This window comes from Phalacrocorax aristotelis, chromosome 14 (genome assembly GCF_949628215.1).
Source record: "Phalacrocorax aristotelis chromosome 14, bGulAri2.1, whole genome shotgun sequence".
NCBI classification, from domain to species: domain Eukaryota; kingdom Metazoa; phylum Chordata; class Aves; order Suliformes; family Phalacrocoracidae; genus Phalacrocorax; species Phalacrocorax aristotelis.
In genome coordinates, this window is record NC_134289.1 from 10,410,329 (window position 1) to 10,430,814 (window position 20,486).

The 20,486-nt window shown below is 39.2% G+C and overlaps 1 protein-coding gene across 4 annotated transcripts in view; it reads left to right on the forward strand.

The window, feature by feature from the left end:
* The window catches only part of LDB3 (LIM domain binding 3), a 131,560-nt gene that overhangs the window by 55,105 nt on the left and 55,969 nt on the right, over positions 1 to 20,486 (forward strand). For all 4 annotated transcript variants that reach the window (XM_075109755.1, XM_075109752.1, XM_075109754.1 and 1 more), the window contains exons 4-6: positions 1,289 to 1,364; positions 13,901 to 13,923; positions 17,402 to 17,605. In XM_075109755.1, the coding sequence (XP_074965856.1) occupies positions 1,289 to 1,364; positions 13,901 to 13,923; positions 17,402 to 17,605 (303 nt within the window). The remainder of the gene's footprint in view (positions 1 to 1,288; positions 1,365 to 13,900; positions 13,924 to 17,401; positions 17,606 to 20,486) is intronic.

Genomic DNA, 20,486 nt, shown 5'->3' on the forward strand with positions numbered 1-20,486 from the left:
TATTTTTGCCCAGTCTGAAGCAGGTGTTGGGGTTTTTGTTCTAAGTATAAATATCTAAACCTTTCTGATATCCTGCTACTCTCATAGTCTCAATGATGTCTTGTAACAATGAGATTCACCTCAGGTTGATCAAGTACTCTAGGAAAAAATGTTTGCCTTTATAAATCTTATATATGTTGGCTTTTCAATTTCACTCAATGTCCAGGAATATAGTTTTATTTCCCTTTTTCTACCATTCATTATTTTCTGAGCCTCTGTAACATCTCCTCATAGTCATCTCCTGCCTAAAGCAAACAATTCTGAACGTCTCCATCACTTCTGCTTGGTTTGTATGCTTTTAAGTAATTTTATTTCATTTTTGTACCTGTCTTAATTTTGAAATGTACTTTTTCAAGAGGAGAATTCTAGGCATAATCCTGATCTATAGGTTGACAGTAGGATATTAATGGTATAATTGTGATTCTTTTGACTATATTTACATTCTTTTCATTTTCTCTGGTGATCCCATGTGTACTGGAAGGATTTCAGGGGGATGTTTAGCGTTATGTAGGTTCTCACAACACCACCCACAAATACATCTTCACCTACCTGAGCATCCTAGAGTGCTTCAGTTAGCATTTGTCACTGTGCTTGCTTTTTAATGTTCCGATGAAAGGGCAAACTGTGTTTTGAAAGCATTTTCATGGGGTTTATTTTTGTTTTTTAAAGGACCATGTACATATATTTGTCAAATACGGGTGAAAGGCAGGCATTTGGGGTGGAGTGTGGTTAATTCAGTAGTGATCTGCTCCTTTTGAAAGTAAATTGTCTGAAATGAAGCCCATGTTTCTTCCTGCAGAGAGGTTAAGTTTAACCTATTAAATAATAATCTTTTGGGGGCTTGATCTTGAGATGCCTCAGTACCTACATTTAGTCTCTGCGTTTTAAGACAGTTTTAAGTCTCTTTTTCTAGAGTGCTGCCCAAATCTGAATTTATCTAGTTGTGGCTGATTGTCACCTATGAAAATGCAGTTTGTCACTAGGTACTGGAAAACATATGATCTCCCAAGTCAGAGGCTGCTTCTGTAAATGGTGGCTTTTCATCATTCAGAGAAACGGTATCAAACCTTTTCACATGTTTGAGACCTTTATAAATGAGGATGTAGAAAAAGCACGATGATCACTAGAGAAAGTCTCAGCTATCCTTAGCTTTCACTCTTGATGAAGCAGCATTTTTGTGTGAAATTAGAGCTGAAAAATAGGAGTCCAGATTGCTAATCTTTTTTTCTCTTGTTTTTTGGGTTGCCAGATCTAAACGTCCAGTGCCAGTTTCAACCACAGCACCCAGAATTGACTCTCCCAGGGCTGTAATTCCCCACCAGAAGGTATGTGACACGTTTCTCCTCAGCCGAAGTTAATACTATTTTTATCTACTGTGGTGAAAGACAAATACCTACTACAGGAAATAGCTTTTGCTCACCCCAAATAAGTAAATATTGAATGAATGCACAGGCAGCAAAACTGCCACAATGCAATGAATCAGTGATCTGTATTTTGCTAATTTCTGATTAGCAGAACCAAAGCATCCAGCTGTCCTCTGATGTGATCTGGTCTAATCTGTTCTGAACAGTTTGTTTTCATCTAGGCCGCAAAACGCTACCAAAGCTTCTGAAAGTACTGTGCCTCAGTGTATCCAAACCCTGACAACAACTGAAAAGGCACTGATTTGGAAAAGAGGACATTAGGGCATTTGAAACCTTGCATCATATTGCATTCTTGTGACATTATTCAAAAGACATGAGAATAACAAATAAAGAGGATAAGTCAATTTAATGAATAACAGCAAGTGGCAGAGGAAATGGATGCTTGGTTTCTGTTGTCAAAGCTCGGCATCTTCCATAAAATAAATGGTCATATTAGAATAAACAGCATTTATTGACTGTACCTGGCAACTCATCATCTGTATCCTTGGAGGCACTGAGATGCAAGGATACCCGAAAGATGGCATATATCCTTAGGCTCAAGCACTGGGTAGGACATTTGTATTGCTGATGCATTTAGCTAGATAAATGGAGAGGAGGTGAAATCTCCATTGCTGCAACTTTACCCCTCCTGTGAGTGTCAGTTTCCGCCCTAGCATGTAGTATAAATAAAAAAACACTGAAGATCAAAATACATGGGGAATTAGGTGATGTTCTACTGGTTTTGGCAGTTGTGACTTCCACAGATCAATTTTAAGTAATTTTTATAAACATCATGCTTTCCAAATTCAGAGCTCAGAAGATAACATCATCCCTGTAAACACTGCAAATATGTTCAAACTAACAGAAGAGAACGTACTTGGGGAGAATAATCTGATGCAATTTTATTTTGTCAAATTTAAAATGAACTTGTCTGGCTATTTATTAGCTGAGACAGAAATAATATTATTTCATGCCAGATCTTGTAAACTTTTTGGCAAGGGAAGATGAAACTGAGAATTTATCTTGCTTGAGTTGTTTCTGCTTATATCATGATTTTATAAACGTTAACTTGGAGAAAATTATTAGAAGGGTCACCAAACAGTACTGTGAAATTCCTAGAACAAAACCAATGGATCGTTATTTTAGTTAGACTGGTGTTCAGCTGCACCAACAAAGTAACAGGGGCAGGAAGGGGGAGAGAGTACTTATTTTCCCTTGAGAACTACACCGAATGCTGTTAGTTTTCAAGGCAGCAAGTAGACGTGTCTCTTCAGAGTTATTCACCAACAGATTGACAACTATCTTTTGGGACCCTCAGTAGCACCCCTGCAGGCATGACAAATTTGCCTACTTCCACCACAGGCACATCAAAGCTTTTATACAACAGATTTTCATGACTCTGTATTAGGTACATTTCTTCCCTGGCAAGTGCCAATTTTAAAATTACTGCCATAGGTATTCAAAGCTGTTTATCACAGAAAATTCTTCTACCTTAACTACCAACCCTATAGAAAAGTTAACTCCATACACTGTAGGGTTTTTTTCAAGGTACTAAAACTGCCTTTGGCATGAAAGCTATAAAGTCACTTTACATTTCCTATTTTAACCCTTCAGTGAGAGATGAGGATCAAAGGACTCAACCCTTTTCCAAGAGCGTGTTGTCTCACACCTAAGCACTCTGTGCATTGGTGCTTGGGAAAGGTTTATAGGAGCTGTTGCAGGCAGCCTATTCTGAATGGACTACAGGCAGTACTTGCAGCTGGAAAAGAGATTTTTTCTTTCTGGAAGAAAAAGGTGGCATCTAGGAGAAGGTATGGTGGGGAATAGGGTATCTATCAGTATTCAGAAAGGTCTTCTCAGGTGTAGGGTCTTTGGCTCAGGGGTAAGAGGTAGCAGTAGAGTGCTGGAGTGGGGGGCCCTTTGCAGGTTAAGAGGTGTGACGTTTATGTCTCTAGTATACATTAGTAGACAACGGTAGTTTTTAACTGAAGAAAATAATCTTCTCCGAGCTTGGTTTGGAAGGGAATGAAGGCATTGAACCATTGGAGAGGTCTCAAAATCCAGAATAAAAAGTCATTACCGACATAAACAGAGGTATGGGGATGTTACAATAAGGTATGTTATAGCAAATATATTTTAAAAATCAAGGTTTCTTTCCTTGTCCCTTTATTATTTCTAGTAACAGTACCACTGTAGAAATGAAGAATTCTGTGACACATAGGCAGAAGCTGTCACCTCCACATCACTGCTTGACAGTGTTTAGGCTCTGATGGTTCACATGAAATTAATTCGATTGCATTTCAAAAAACAGCAAAAAGCTACATTACCAGACAGTCACAACAGTGTTTCCTCAAACATCGAGAGAAGTTATTCTCACCTTTCTCTGAGTCAAGGTTAAGGCATGGCAATGTTAGCTAAAAATCTGCATGTGCAAGTTCAGTGTCTGGTTTAAACCATAAATTCCCTTGTCCATTATTGCTGATCTGATTGCAGCTTCCACTAATTTTCAAGCATGTATTTCTTCGACTGTGGTCGTCATGGGTTTTTGTGCTTTAGAAAAATAAGCATACGTTCTTTTGAAAAGATGTAAGGAAAGTATAAAAACCCCAGAGTTCTTCACCATGATAGAAATTTTTCTACATTCCACAAGTAACACACGTTCTCTCCTTCCTTTCTTGAGCTGATCGATGTTATGGATGACACAGGTTCTGCAACCATAAGTACGGCATCAATTGAGCTGTAGGGCTATTATTGGAAGTAAAAGTTTGATTTGCAGTTTTATTATTTCTTTACCTGACATTAATCTCAAATCTGAAACAATTTTCATTTAGTCAAATCTTTTTTACTTAGTCAAATGATTTAGTCCAGTCTTTTGCACAGGTATGGTGTAGCTGGAGGAAAGGGCATAACTAATGCTGAAAGCATTCAAATAGCAAGAAGAGTAGTCATGAATCCAAGGATTGAAACTAAGCCATCATCAGCCAGTGCGTTCCTGCAGCTTTTCAGGGCGAGGACAACCACAGGTGAAGATTCAGCTCAGTGCAGTACAGAATGTTCAGGCTGAAGGTTTAAGGCTAAGCATAGGTTGCATAGGTTTAATGTTTGTCCCTTGGCATAAAGGTATTAAGATAGCCTCGTTAATTTTAATAATATGACTATGTGTTTTCCTCTTTATGAAGGAGTACTGAACACACTTATTTCAGAGTCCCAGCGACGATCTTGTAATGCTTATGATTTGTTTCCTGCCAAATTTGGGAACCTATGTGGCTAAGAGAAAACAGATGAAGGAAATTACTGACTTTTTAAGCAAAGCATAGGGTGGAAGAGCTGGCTGAGCCAAAAGCTATTTGTTGGATGTCTCTGAGCAGAGTCATATAATGCCATGGTGCCTCCATTTCCTTCTTTCTATAAAAAGTTCAAAGTAACAATTGCTTCTCAGGCACATTGGGTGGTCAAATTCATTAGTATAGCGTTAAAATTGTTCTCCCAGAAGTGCAAAAGGTGTATAAAGGCTGTATGGTCATAGTGTCATAGCAGTAGGTAAATAGAACGTGGGCTGTCAAAGGAAAAGGACCGGAAAAACTGATATTGTGTCTTCCAATATAAATTTGTTTCTCACTTCTCTGATATATACAAAGGAGCATTTGCCTTTCACAGAAATTGAATATTTATAAAGAAAAGAAGACTAGTATTTCAGAACTGAAATTGAGCTGATTCATAGCTTCCTTCTACTCCCAAATGTTTGAGACCCCTCTACATTTATGAGTTTTAAGCTCATTCACTGACATAACACAGGGAAATTAAAACGCAGTTTTCCCCTCGTAGTAAGGGATTGCTGCAGGATCACATCTTTCTCAGGGAAGAAGCCCATTGCTCAGTGTCAGAGCCTCCCCTTCTGGTCGCCTGAAGCGTAGCATCGCACTTGCATAGGTTGAAACGTAGCTTGCTTTTCCAGCCGCAGAGGCTGAAACAGGATGGGATGAGAGAGATGGGAAACAGGGGAACGTTTGTTACTCTTGGCTGCGTTTCATGTGCTGTAATGCTAAAAGCCGTGCTGCTGCTCAGTATTAGAAATTTGACCTTCACATTCAGAAATGCTGCATTGATCTGGTTTTGCCACTGAACTGGAGAAAAAAAATTCTAAAATATCCTACCAGGAATAAACTGAATGAGAGATTCTTTGTCAATCACAAAAGGAAAAAGCTAAATAAGCTGATTATTGGGCAGTAATTCTTTAGAAGAAGTTACACAGCTGCTCTCTTGGACACTTCCCGTTTCATCCCTTTACTCCCAACACAGGGAAAACAACTACCTACCTTACAACTACCTTAAATACTAGCTCAGAATGGAGAATGCTAACCTGGCACTGCTGGGTTCCTAGGAATTCTAGTGTTGAGTTACCAGCATGCAGGTACTCCAGCTAGAAATTGTTTGAGGTGTGACACCAAAACTCCATTCATGTCATAAAGGTGAGCAAAATCAACCACCATTTTTATGGTGGTCCTGTAATTTTCCCTTTGCTTACTGTTAATGTCCAGGAATGCCAAAACTATGAAAATGCACTAGGATTAAGGAAATAGTTGGCATTTCTCTCATTAGCAGGTGAAACTGATACTTTGTAATCAGATCTCCTTGCATGTCCTTTTGTAAGGGTATTTAGAAAGGAAACCCACAGTTAACTTAGATAAAAGCCGCAGAGTTTTCAGGGTAACAAATATAACTCTGGCATATCCCTCCTGTTCTCTATTGCCTCTGGTTGTTGTGGGGGTTTTTTTAGTATTTGTTTTGTCCCTCTCCGTTAGCATGTAACGCTCATTTGCACAAGTGGTGGCTTAATTTATGAACATGGCCTTGTGCGTTTGTGCTTCTTTTACAACACGTTTTTAGAGAGAATCCCGGTTTTCTGTTTGTTTAATGATACTTGGAAGCTTGCAGTAGGCCACTTAAAGGTTGGTTGTTTGCTGTTTTCTGTGTCAGGGTGTAATGACTGAAGTATGTAATGCAAATGTATTTACTTAAAAAGGCATAGTCTGAAAAACGCTTTTAGGATTATCTATTTCTACAGCCTCAGGGAGCTATTAATGCCAGCTAAAATCTCTTCCTGTTTAGTACTAAGAAAAATGTTCTCAGTTCATCTTATCCGCCTTACATTTTTGATTCAAAACATCTTAAATTTATTTAATGTTACGATTAATTATATCCTTAGTCCTTTAGGGGTTTTTTTTTGCAATTAATTTTAATTAATCAGGGCATATTATCTTGACTTTTCAAATGTAATCTCTCAAAACTTAAATATGCAGTATACAAAAACCCAAGAGGAGAACATAAAATGTTTTATCTTTCTAGTGAATCTTTGTATCAAAATCAGTAAATGACATTAATGATAACCAATACCAGCAAAAGTAGAAAATCAGAAGCAAAATTATTCTCAGCCCTGTGTTTCATGCGAGGCTAAGGGGGAAATGTGCATAAGGTGTTAAAGATGGCAACCGAAGCAGTGCCAGCCCAAATGAGGCAAAATGTCACTGCAGGGCACCACCTGCTCTTGTACTGGCTGTCACTGAGGGCAGACTGTGGGCTCCATCCCTTCCTCCGGACAATGTCCCCTGCCTGTCCCTGCCCCCCAGAGCTGCACTGCAGCACGCTGCCAGCATTACTGGTGGGCCTCTTAGCTGTGAGCATCATGGCATCTGGGTACCATTTACAGCTGCAGCGTATCTAAGGCCAGAGGGAGAGGCTGAAGTCGTCCTTCTCCTGTAGCAAAAGCAATGTAGCCCAAGTTAGGCTGGAGCCAGGAGCTTCTGAGATAAACTACAAATTGATACTGTGGCTCTAGAGAAATCTGTAAATTGCCAGACATTCAAATGGTTTGTTGGGTACTTCACTTATAGTTTTATCCAACGCACATAACTACAGACAAACAGAAGTGAAGAATAAAGCAGATTTTGAAACTATATAATTCATTACTTTGAAACATGTGCTGATGAGTTCCAGCACTCAGGGTGCTAGGTTCAAAGCACAATATTAGAGAGATGTTAAAAATAATCAATATTAGAGTCTTGCTATTCATGTTCTGGTCACTGAGACTTCAGAATTTGAAGAATAAGAAAACTGAGAATAAAGGTATAAAATGCCCTCCTGAAAATGAAGTTTGTATTCCTCTTTGATAAAATTGTCCATACTGCAGGTAGGCGGACTTCCAAAAGGTATAGAGCTTCTCGCAAAGTACTGAGTACCCTCCAGTCCTTGGGATTTAGATGGTGTTGCTCCAGAACGAGCTTAAAGCGGTGATAGGGTGTTTTAGGCAACACAAGCACAGAAGTTTTACATGGAACTTCCTCAGAACTCATGTGACAACTTAGTTCCTGCATTGTGTTGCTGAAAAAGCAGTGTTTTTCTTTTTTGATATTATCTTTTATTTTGGTTTCGCTAAGCTGCAGTAATAGCAAATCATTTACGAAACTGAAACATAGTACTGCATTTTTCCAGGATGAGATTTGGGTAGAATGTTTCTATTTTGAGCACCAGCACAGACTTCTATGGGTATATCTATTGCAGGAGAGATTCCTATGTACTTTGACTAAGCCAATCCATCCTGCAGTCCTAGTTAGGAATATTATCTGGGACATGACTGTAGGATCATACACTCATCTACATTCTCATGCACACATTCCTTCAAGTGGAAATTATGCAGAAATGGTCAGAATAGAAGTGTCCTCTCTGCTGAGCAGTACCTGTTCTCGAGTCCTGTTGGTCTATCTGCTAACCATGCTGCATGGCCTAATTAGCATGATCCAGAGCCTATGAAAGCAATGCAACGTGTGGGCTTCAATAACTTGAAGTGTACTCATGGAAAATAGAATGGTGTGGTTCAGAATCATTATGTTTTTATAAAAATGACATTGACTCTTTGGTTTGTATATTATCTCAAATGATTCTGACCTGAAGACATTTTTTTAAGATTTCTTTATTATCCTAGAAATTAATGGAGAGTATTGTCTTTATATAAAATCATTGCTAAGAGATTGACTAGTAGCAAATGCTCCTTTAATGTTAAGCTTTATTAGTTGATTTCAACTAAAACCCAGTAAAAAAATGCCTGAGTATGTTTTGCTTCCTTATTTTGAAACAATGCATTTCTGTGTTGAAAATCTTCCCTGAAGGATTGGATGCTTTGGCCCCAATCTATTTATTGCAAGTTTATCAATATGTTTAGAAAGCAGTAATTGCAGATATGTTATTTTTGCATGTGTTCTATGATTGCTCTTTTCTTTTTTTCTTTTCTTGGCCTGCATGTTTGCTACTACAGGAACCTGCTTGGGAAATCAATGGCAACAGAACAACCTTCAGCCCTCTAACTAACACGGCGACTGGGCCTATGGGTAGTATTTTAGCAGCCAATGGAACGTTTTCAGGCTACCTCAACAAGCAAGAGATCAGCTTTTCAAATAGCTCTTCCTACTTAAAGACTACCACAGTTAGATCTTCCATGTCCTCTCAGTCTGTGACTCCTGATATTTCACCTGCAAAGAGTAATCTAGGTTCAAAACTAAGCCCTGTATTGACTGATGGCAATAGTCCTTTACACCAGCTGAGCCCTGCAAGGCAGTATAACAACCCTATTGGCCTTTACTCAGCAGAGACTCTAAGGGAAATGGCTGAGATGCATAAATTAAGTCTCAACCGAAGGGCTTCGGAAGGTGGACTTCCTAGAGGGTAGGTAACATGCTAAAATATTTAATATTTCAATAAGTAATGGATTTGTTGAAAAATGAATGTAATAGTACCTACCCTATGGTTCATTTGTCCAGTAATCTTGATTAAGGTCTGGAACAATCATTAAATTTTCCAGTACCCCCCAAAACATGTACACAGTACCGTTACAGAATAACTCTTGGTCTTTGGTATCCGAATGGTAATATAGATTGGCAATAGGCACCAGAGCATGACGAGGAACACTGTGACCGAAGTAACTGTGATCATCTCAGGGTTCTGGCATTTAGTGATTTAAACTAATGCGTATAGTCTCATAGAAATAAGTATCACTGCCGGCCATTACAGAAGCTACTATAAAACAGATCTGAGCTTTGGTACTGTCCTAAAGAGAAATTGCTTTGAGCAGCAAATCTGACATGCTAGTCTACTGGAGTGTCCCACTATAATTCCTGCTTTAATGTATTGGCTTTCCTATGCAAAATGGGTCAAAATTGCAATATTTCTAATCCTCTGGTTTGAACATTGTCTGTCTCACATCCATTAGCTTTGCACTTAACTCCTGAGAACAAGGAATGATCTCTAGATACTACCCAGACAGTTTGATCCCTTGCTGTCAAGGTTTTCAGTATTGCAGATCAACTCTTTTATTAGTAGGTTCGTGAAGCGAGGAGCTTGGACTACAGTAAGTGAGAAAAAGCAATGAGAAACAGGCTTTTCTATTTTTTTCTGCCTTCATGTATTAATTTGCAAACAAATCGTTAATTTATTATTGTTTATTTAAAATGAAGATAAATTTCTTCTTATGAATATCGGGAAAAGTGTACTTTCAACACTAGGGACTTGGCTGTATGAGGAAAAACAGAAAACTGAGACAATCCACTCGGGGTCTGATAGCAACTGCATATTTTCAAGTACTTTATATCCCATTGCAGAAGCCCTTTGCAAGAGTAAAACCAAGGGGGTTTTAAGTTGTAGCGAAGTAAGGCTATTTTACCCTTACAAAGGAGCACATACACATGCTCTAGATGATTCAAGCGTTTTAGATGATTCATTGTAACTCTCTTGAGCACTCAACGTTAACAATCTTAATTAACTTATCTGAAAAATTCCTATCATCCCTTCTCATGCTGGATAATTAAGAAAGGCACTTAGTGTTTAAAAGAAAATAATTTTGGTTAGTAAGCAAGATCAGCAAAATAAACCTCAGAATGCTTCTCTCTAAATTAACAGTTTTCTTGAGGAAAACTAATCCTTGTCTTATTTCAATATGCAGAGTTTCCTGGGAGTGTATCTCACTATCTTCACAACCCTCCTTAACATCTGCAAGGGTGAGGGTGAGGGGGCTGTATTTTGGCTGGCTCAGCATTCTGACTATTTCTTCATTATCAAAATTACAGCAAAGCTGCATCCATCACACACCCAAGTCAGCGTGGACCATTCTATTGGTTCCAGAGGGCGCTGCGATAGGACTACTTAATATGACAGTGATTGTTGGGGTGCAAAAAAGGTGTCCCTGCAGAAAACACTTCCCTGTCTTCACTCTGCTGCTTTTTCATGTTTTATGTCACCCGTATACGTGCACATATTAGTGTGTGCCTGTGGCAGTGCACTGAACTACAGAGGAAAGTTCTACCTTAGAATGACCATCTGAGATTTATTCTTTTTTAGTTTGAACAAAATTTTAGGGAATTGCTGCCTATAATGTCTGTAGCACTGATGAACAAATAAGAAAATTTATGAGAAATCATCTAAATCTTCTGTTAAAAAATCCAGCCCTTATCCTGCAGCCCAGGAACACACTGTAAAGATGAAAGAACCCAGAGCTACTAAGTACATGTGTCTTTTCAGGTAATTCCCCTGAGATTTAGGGAATTGTACATCTCTGTTTACATGCAGAGAAAATTCAGAGTTCAATAATCCTGTCATTCCTGCTCCCACTTGGGCATTACCCATGAAGTGAGAGGCATCTTTCCTACTGCTCTGTGGAGGGAAACATCGAACCTGTAACTACTTTGGGAATCGGTATCATCCGTGATAGTCTTCATCTCATTGTTGATATATGTGAAAAAGCATACAAGGAGAGCTCTGTGAGCTCTGCAAAATCAGCCCTGGACTTCGCTGCGGACATTTTTATCACACAGTACAACACAAAATGCTGTGTAAAGATTGTGAAAGTATGGTGCTCCAAAACTGTGAATTTATTATGCATTCATGAACGTGCACTTAGCAGTATGGTAAAAGCTATAAGAAAATTCAGGTTTGGGGATTGATCTTCAGGTATATTTCGTATCTCAATTTGGTGTCCTTTTCGCCAAATCATTTAAACTTAATTGTGTGAATTGCTGCTAGAGGTTTAGCTAAACCCTTTGGAAAATCCGATCAGAAAGCTGAAATTTGTTTTGAGATTATTTCCTTTATCTACAAAGAAGAACAAAGCGTCTGTTTCTCTGATACGGTTTTACATTAAAGCTTTGCCACCCTAGCTCAGGGTGAAAAATAGAGGTGGCCTGCTAAGAGTGTAGAACTTGATGTGCTGAAAGCTCTGGAAAGGGGGGTATTAATAAATACGAAGAGTGAGTCATAGCTTGTAACATGTGGTTCTTTTTCATTCCAGTGTAAGTTATTTTTCACATTGTAGGTCAAGGGCAGTAAATACCTGTCCCGCAAGTGCGTGCCAGGTGGCTTGGGTTACCAGCTTCTTACTGTGTGACCTCTGTGAGCAGCAAGTTGGGGTGTTTCATACTTGTCCGTATTTAGAATCAAGCTAAAACAATGTGTGGCTCTAAACTGGAGAGAATTTTCTCATCACATACTAAACGTAAGGAGGAGTGAAGCTTTACTCTTTTTGAAGGAAGCTATAGTAGGCTCTTCTTCACATCTAAAAAATCTTTACTGAGACATGTGGCTGTTGAGCTGTTCTTAGTGCGTGCATGTAATGATTTTTATCTTTGAACATATTTTTATATGCAAACAAGTGGTTCCTCTAATTAAGGTGTATTTTAGGGATGGTAGTTCTGCCTTTAAAATACTATTTTATGTGTAAGGCAGAGGCCTGGATTAGAAGACTAAAGCAGGCATCAGAGTCCACTTCAGAAAATGATACTATTACCCTGGGTTCCATTGTAAATGAGTGCCCAGCTGTCCTGCACATACCTAAAATGGATATAGGATCACTGATGTGCTTACAGGCTACAGCTTGTTCCTAATATAACTCAACTGGTTCCTTGTAACAGACTGATATATTTGGCTTAATGTAGCATTTATAAAGTTAGAAGAATATTCTCGAATCCGAGGGTCTGAGGAGCAGTAACTGCAGAAGGTGATCTGTGATTGCTTTTCCACGGAAACGCACAAGTGCAAAGCCTTTACTGCAGCTTTGGCTCATTAGGGTGGTTTTGATCATGAAAAAGGCAGCTACGTGAGCCAATGCAAAAGGACTGTGTGTAAGAAGAAGCAGTAATATCAAAGGTTCTGCAAGGCAAAAGCAGAAGGAGACAAATCCACTTTAAATGTCACTCTAACAGTATAACATTGCTGTCCGGTACTTTGTACCAATGCCAGATCCAGAAATGTTAGAGCAGCAAGTTGGAAGGTTCAGTGCCCAGTTCTGTCAACAGCATTCTGTGCAGCTAAATAAGAAGAAATGTTTATTAACTGATCCTGGACTCTCTCCCTTCTTATTTTGTGCAAAATACGACAAATTACTCTTTACCCAAGGATATAAGAGCAAAATATGGGTATTGTAAGCTTTGGAAAAACTGAGTTAAAATAAATGTCATCGTCCATTAACGCTATTCGTGCAACCAACAGAAAGAGTTATTAGCAGATAATATAACATTACAGTCTGAGCACACTATCCGTTCATTGCTCCCAGCTCTGGCCCATGTAAGGCCTACGCTGAGTTTTGTATTGTGTTTCTTTGCAATTACTGTGCAAGCCACCATCACCTCTTCTTTATGCAGCAAAACAGGATGTAGCAAGAACATATGTTGTTTTCATACTGTGTCCATACCAGATGGAAAAAATATCCTGATATGGATATCCAAAACAAAAAAAAAAACAAACCCCACATAATGCATGGACTTGCTTCATTTCACATGGAATAAATTAGGAATTACTATTCTGAAATTGTTTTACACCACTGCTAGCATAACATAGGTACAGTCAGATTTAGGCCAATAGTTTGTTAAATACAAAGGCATTTTCCTTTGTTTTAGACTTAAAACATCTACCAATATATTCTTTGGATTTTCTCCAGCATGTAAAAGACCAAACAAATCAATCTTGCAATACCAACTCTGAGGGTGGCCTGAGGAGAACAGACTTCATCCCTGAATATTTAGTATCTGAGGGAAGAATATAATCTCTACCACTCATTTGCTATTTTCAGATGAGAATATACTCTGCAAATGCTTTTTTCTTCCCTCCGCTCCCTCCCCCCATACATTTTAATAATAGTACTTTTAGGGATGCACAGCAATAAAATAATGTGCAAGGGTCAGCCAAAATGCCATGGTACCCTACTAAGTCCTAGCGGATCAACTAAATCCCTACGTTTTTTCCTTTCTTAATCACGTTGGGGGTTTCTGGCACACATTTACTTTTTGTTCTTATTTGTAGATAGTCTGGAAAAAGCTTTAGAAACCTTTTGTAAATACATTTTGCCCTTTGCACTCTAAAAACTATTGATTTTTTCTCTTTGGTTGGTTTTGATCTTGTTTGTTCTCTTTCTCTTCTTTTAGGTCATAACCAACACCGCTGCCAAGTTAGTATCGCTTCTGTATAGTGCCAAGTATTTGTGTTTCGCTGTATGTGTGAGGATTTGTTTTCTGGGGTAGCATGATCCCTTGTGTTCCTGCTGTGTCTGCTTGCAAGTGGAGATTTTTTTTTTTTAAAATCTTATTGCTATGGCAAGCGAGCGGGCTGCCACTGGCGTCCAGGGGTGCTCCCTTCTAAGCGCACCACGGGTTCGGCATTTCTTGGTGATGTTCTAATGCTGCAAAGGGAGTTAGCACCTGAGCTTGCTCAGTTCTTGTGAATACTTTCAGATGTTTTTGTCTCTACAGTCTGGGTTTAATTCCTGCTAACTCTTGAGGTAGTCTTTGTGCCTCCAGGATTTGGGGAGCCTTATCTAAGCCTTATTTTTTTGTGTATTATTAGTGATATATTTTTAGCCTTAGCAATAAATTAATTTCCAAAGTCCCACTCCACTAAAATTCACATTTAGGTTGGTATGAGATACCAATATGGAAAAGATCTAAAAAGTAATTTACCTTAATAAGTATATTGCCCAACCAAGTAACAACTATTGATTTGAAAATGTGATTGATCTGCTTTATTGAGGGATGTTCACAGAGTCCTCAGCTTTGATCTTTGGTTTTCGAAGGGCAGAAGATTGTCTCTAAATTCCCGCTTTCTGTCTCCAGACTGAGTGTTGTCCAGCAATTGCAGGAGAAACTGGGTTAAATTCAGCATAAAATAAATAATTTTATTAATTAAATGTCCAATTTAAGCTGCCAAAAGAAGAAACAGTGGAGTACGTAAAGTTGAAATAATATTTAATGCCTATAACTTACACTGATCTGGCATTCTCTGTTGATTTTAATGAGGTGTGGGTGTGATGTCATGCAAACGATGCAACTCCTTTGGAGTGATGAAACTCTAGCCAATTTACATTGATAATTATTCTGTTACAATTGTTTTTGAAAGCAGAAGACACATTATAGGGGTGTTTTTAATCTTATTTGCTATGGGATTTATTTTTCCCGATCATTTTCCAGGTTGGTGGAAAAATCCCATTCATTTTGCAGAGGTGCTCCGACTGTCTCTGGGGCCTCACCTCTGCCACGCTGTCCAACAGCACAGCACCCCTTATGAGCACCGAGATCTTCTGCTTACTTCCAGAATCATAAAGAAAACTCTACAGTTGAAAAGCTGTACCCTTTTCTCATATTTTTATGGGAATCCTGTTAATTTCAGTGAAAGTTTTTCCTTGGTATGTGTAATGTGACTAAAACCTCTTGAAAGACGTCACTGAAACTGTTTAAATACCACAAGTGAAAGCCTAAATCGCTACTGCTGCTACCGTTAGGGAAGTTTAGGCAGTTCTAAGAGAAGTAGCTTTTATTTTTGTAATTGATTGTGGAAACCAATTGCTGTGGACTTTATTCTTTAAAAGTGGCATATTTAACCTCTGTCTTTTCATTCACACAGTCTTCTCAGATCTTGGGTTTAGAATCTCTTCAATACTTCTTACAATGTGAGGAAAAGAGAACACTAAATTCAAGATCTCGAGGACCTGTGCGTTCATAATTATCACGTGGTCGTTTAGGGTATTACGAAGAAAAGAGATACCATTGTAAAAGTAAGGCATGTGCATGCTGAAGAGTCAAGAGTGTAGCAACCCGCACATCTCTGCACATCACCGTTCAAGAGATGATGTCAGCATAATAATGTCATGATTGATGAATAGTTAATGGGGAGATATTGTAAATGTGAAAATGTCTTTGTAAAAAGACGATTTTCACTTTTTGAATGCATAATGCAGCCGTCCCGGTTCCCTCCCTTAAAATGCTGATGTATGTAACTAAAGGCTGTGGCTGTAACACTGCATGTGCATATTTATGTCCCTGTTCCTTGAGCATGTGGCTGTTAATGTTCTATCAAGTATTTTGAATGATGTGTGACTGTCTAACCCTCCATCTTCAGTCAGGGCATCCCACCAAACAAAAGGCTGAAAACACAAGGAATCCCCTGGCTGGGTTCAGAGGTAGCACATCACCTTTGATAATCTCTGGAAGGTTAAGTCAGGTGGCTGCCAGCTTTACCTGATTTTGCTTTTTCCTCCATGCCGGACTGGGGGTTTGGGTTTAGTGCTCACCCTCCGGGGCTAACCCATGGCAGAGAGGCACACTGTCATTCCCTTGCCAGCCAGAGAAGCTGTTATTCAGTCGCATGAAAAAAATCAGCGAAAGACTTAATATTAGGTGATAGACTTGTGGTACAGTGGTTTTAAACTGAAAAGGAAAATTGTTCCAATAAAACAGGATTAAATTTTTCAGAATTTCTTTGGGGGTGAGATCTATCCATTTCCAGCTTTTGGGCTCAGCTCAGAAAGAAACCTTTGTGAAATATCCGTTACTTCCCAAAGGACAGAACTCTCAGTTTTGCCGGGTTTGGTGAGCGTTCGGAATCCATACTGCTGGCATCCACCTGCTGCTGGCAGGACAGGAACAGCAGACTAGACACTCACCTATCTCCTGTAGGTTAGAGACGAGCAGCTACTTCAGTGACTGACAGCTGACGTTTAGCTTGCTCACTGAAACCCCGGGCAATACTCAGTCTTAACTCTAGGACTAGAGCAGCGTACAGCCAGGCGCTACAAGGAAGCCAGGTGCTCTTCAGCTGAAGCCTGACGTTAAACTGACTCGTTCTGTTGCAATGGGACCTTCAGTTCACTTTCCCATGGCTCAATTGCTCAAATAAAAATCCTTCCTCATAAATGGAGCCACTGGAAAATATAATATGGTGGCTTCTCTTCCAACTGCCGTTATCCCGTTGATTGCAGTGTAGGATATTTTGATCTGAGCGTTTATCGTGCTATAGCAACACTTCGGGCTGGCTGCACAGAGGTTTTGGGAAGATTAATTTAGTCTTTGTGAGGAAAGCTTTGAAGATTAAAAGGCGCAAGTACGAAATTTCACTATGATTAATAATCCAGACAGAAAGCACTGGAACCTTCTAAATAATAGAGGACCTGACGTCTGTTCACCCCGTTGCACTTTCTAGCACTTTGTAAGACCCTTCTGAAAGAATGGATGGATGCAGAGAATAAAGCAGGAATTCTCTGCAGTATGCGTGTACACCCTTGGGCATGCATATATACGTGTGTGGGTATGTTTGTGTACTTACACGTATATATGCACATAAGAACAGAATTTTAATATATATATATCACATACTTAGGGATTTGTCATGATTTTTTATACAGTGACAGCTATCTCACCTTTTTTTCTCTGTATACGTCTGTAAGCCAACACAAAAATGCCATCCGTGAGTGCAGCCAGCTTTTAACTGCTCCTTGTTACGTTCTCTCTTACCCTCTGCCCAGAAGCTTTTGTGGTGAGGTGCCGTGAACAGGCACGCACACTCCTCTGTTGGTGCTTTTTCTCTCACTTAACTGTCACGCCTTTCTCCTTTCTTCCCTTCCCTTCCCTGTCGAACCTCACTCTTGCGTAACCCAGCACGGAGTTCACGGAGCGTTTCAACCCCAACGTCCTGAAGGACTCTGCCCTGTCTACACACAAACCCATCGAGGTGAAAGGCCTGGGCGGCAAAGCTACCATCATTCACGCCCAGTATAACACCCCGATCAGCATGTATTCCCAAGATGCTATCATGGATGCAATTGCAGGCCAGGCACAAGCCCAGGGTGGAGAATTTGCTAGGTAAGGTTATTTCCTTGTGTGGAATGCTCTTTCTCTGCATGATACACCCGACAGTCCCTACGTGCATGACACCGCAGCTCTTCCTGGACTCTTTTTTTTCTGGAGTACCTTACACGTGAAAAATACAAACCAATCCTAGACAATGTTTGAAAGCACTTCATCGTTTTGAAGCTAAAAGGATGGATAGTTAGAAAATGTAACATTTCTTTTTTTGTATTCTTCCTAGAACTGGTAAACCCTACAAACTGTATCTAGTGCTCTGTATATGACATTGGGTGACTTTTCATGTACAATGGCCGTGCTTTGTAATAACCGCTGTATTATGTGCAGAACTCAGAATGGGAAAGGGGGGGTGGAATTGTTACTGATGTGTGAAGAATGCAAAAGATTTATTTAGCATTGGCTACTGTCTTATTCTTTAGAATGGAGTGTTATTATCCCTGCATTATCCCTGTCCCTAGTATTCATACTGTATGTTTGTCTCACGCATATCTTTCGGACTATGGCAAAATCCATTGAGAGAAGTCCAAAGAGTGCAACTAGAGCTGGAAGATCAGCACGTTTCCAGGGGGGTTAGGGATTTGTCTTAACGTGTAGAATTGTGAAGTAAAGAGTCTGAATCACTAGAGATGCTTGAATCATAAATCATAAGGTGGTAATGAATTATATTAGTATGTAGGTATGTCTTGTAAAGAGCCAAATGAATGGATGCATAGGTTAAAAAAAATAGATTTTCATGGACTGTGGAGTCATTGCACCAGTAGCAGCAAGAGCTGTGTTACACGCCACTAGCAAAAGCTCTGTTCTAACTTTTTTTCCTTGTTTTGAACACAGAATCCACCTGTCGCCTGGGTGTTTTTTAAATGAGATGGTTATTTCCATTAATGCTTTCATATCAGACAGTTCTAGCGGAACGTTATTCTTTGCAGACAGCTCCGTGACTGTGTTCTCCCCTGTACTGTTGCAAAAAAAAGTTTTTCTGCAAGACCCACTATATAAACTACCGATTAAGATTTTCCTTCATTTTGGAATGCCACTCCTAAGCCTAACGTTCACCTGGCCCCAGAAGAAACTAATGTTCCCGTTCCTCTGCGCAGTCAGGTGCCGGCGACTCTAAATCTACTGTACTGTGAGCTACAGCCTGGTTTGTCACATTTTTTTAAACTCATAGCACTTAGTGACAAAACAATTTTCTCAGTAGATTGTTTAATTACAATTAACACAGCATTTTAAATCTAGATATAAAGACAAGGTTTGTGCTGATATAACAACAGGCTACCCACTGACTGATATTAATTCAATTAAACCTGTAACTCATTTCCTTAAGGCGTTGCTTTGACCTCTGTGAAATTCTGAACTTCAATTTGATCAAGTGTGGGATAAGGTTTTGCTTAATGCAGGAATATTTGTATGAGAAGTTTGTCATACAAAAGCAGGCCAGATTGTGTGCTGACTCATTTTGTCTCAATTCTCTGCCTATAATTTGGTCTCAGCACTTAATTACTCGTCTTTGGGCTTTTCATTTCACGTTGGAGATAAGCCCTGAAGCCACAAGGCGTAGGTTAGATGGGAAGCATACTCAGACTGCAGATCCAAAGGGCTTCTGTTCTTTTTGGCAGACAACTGGAAACACTGCTTACTGCTTTTATCACTGATGAAGAATAGACAGGCTTAAGATAAGAATCCATTTTGTACTTCAACCATTTGAAATCAGTGATGTTTTAGCTTAAGTCAGTGAGATCAGAATCAGGCTTACGTCACTTAGAAAACAACCCACACGTACTGGATCACCACAGAAAATGCAAGGGAAAGCATAGGAATTATTTGTACTGCAGTTATTCAGACCTCACACTGGAACTTAAAGGTAGAAAACTTTGAATGCCCTGACTTGATATCTTTTCTCACTCTATGTTGCTTTGTTTTAATTGATTTTGATATACCAAGAACCAAGAGTTGGTTGCAGCAAAACGACGGGGTCAGTACATTTCAAGTACGTTTCTGTCAAACCTCTTCTAAATTCCATTACGCAGTTTTAGCCAAATTCACAAGACTTAAGTCCAACAACTTTATCGGGATTAAGATCTAACAGTTCTAGTAGCAGAATCAATACTGTGATTGTACAAACCGGAGTCTCACGTATCCTCTACAATCAGTCAGCTCGGCTGGATAATTTACCAGTCTGCATGAACTGTTTGTTTGTTGGGTTGGGGTTTTTTTACCTCTTAGACCTTTTTTTAATAGTTGGAATCAGTCTAGTGTCCGAAGTCACAATATCTCATGGTATGTCTACATCACATCAGGGGTAGAACACTGCAGCATTCCTAAGATTTTACTTACTATCTACTTAAATTGGAATAATGACTCTAGGGAGTGATTCACATCCTAAACCATCGTTTATAATGAACACCAAGAAAAAAAAAATCACACTGCTACTTGCTCAAAGAGGTTTGACTGTCTTTAAAGCCTGTTTTAATGTTAATCATGTGTGACTTTTATGATGATGTAAAAAAGGGGCACAATTTTTTATTGAATCCTACTAAAATACCTTAGGCTATAATATGAAAACCCTCAAAAGCTCTAAAAGCTCTAACCCATTTGGGAAGAATTTTTTTTTCCAGCAATATCAATTTAAAGTAATATGCTAAAGATGCATGCTCTTGCTGCACAACACACACCCAGATGGAGAAAAATTAAATCAAGAAGAGGTATAACAGAGATATTAACATGGTTATGTGCATCTTTAGGCTGTCTGTAAGAATCAACTGTCAGATTTAGGTTTATGAAATGCTTATAATCAGTGAGGCACTCTATTTTACACTTCCATGCTGAGTGGCTCATGTGTCCTAGTTACTCATCTACAATATAATTATGATTTTAAAAA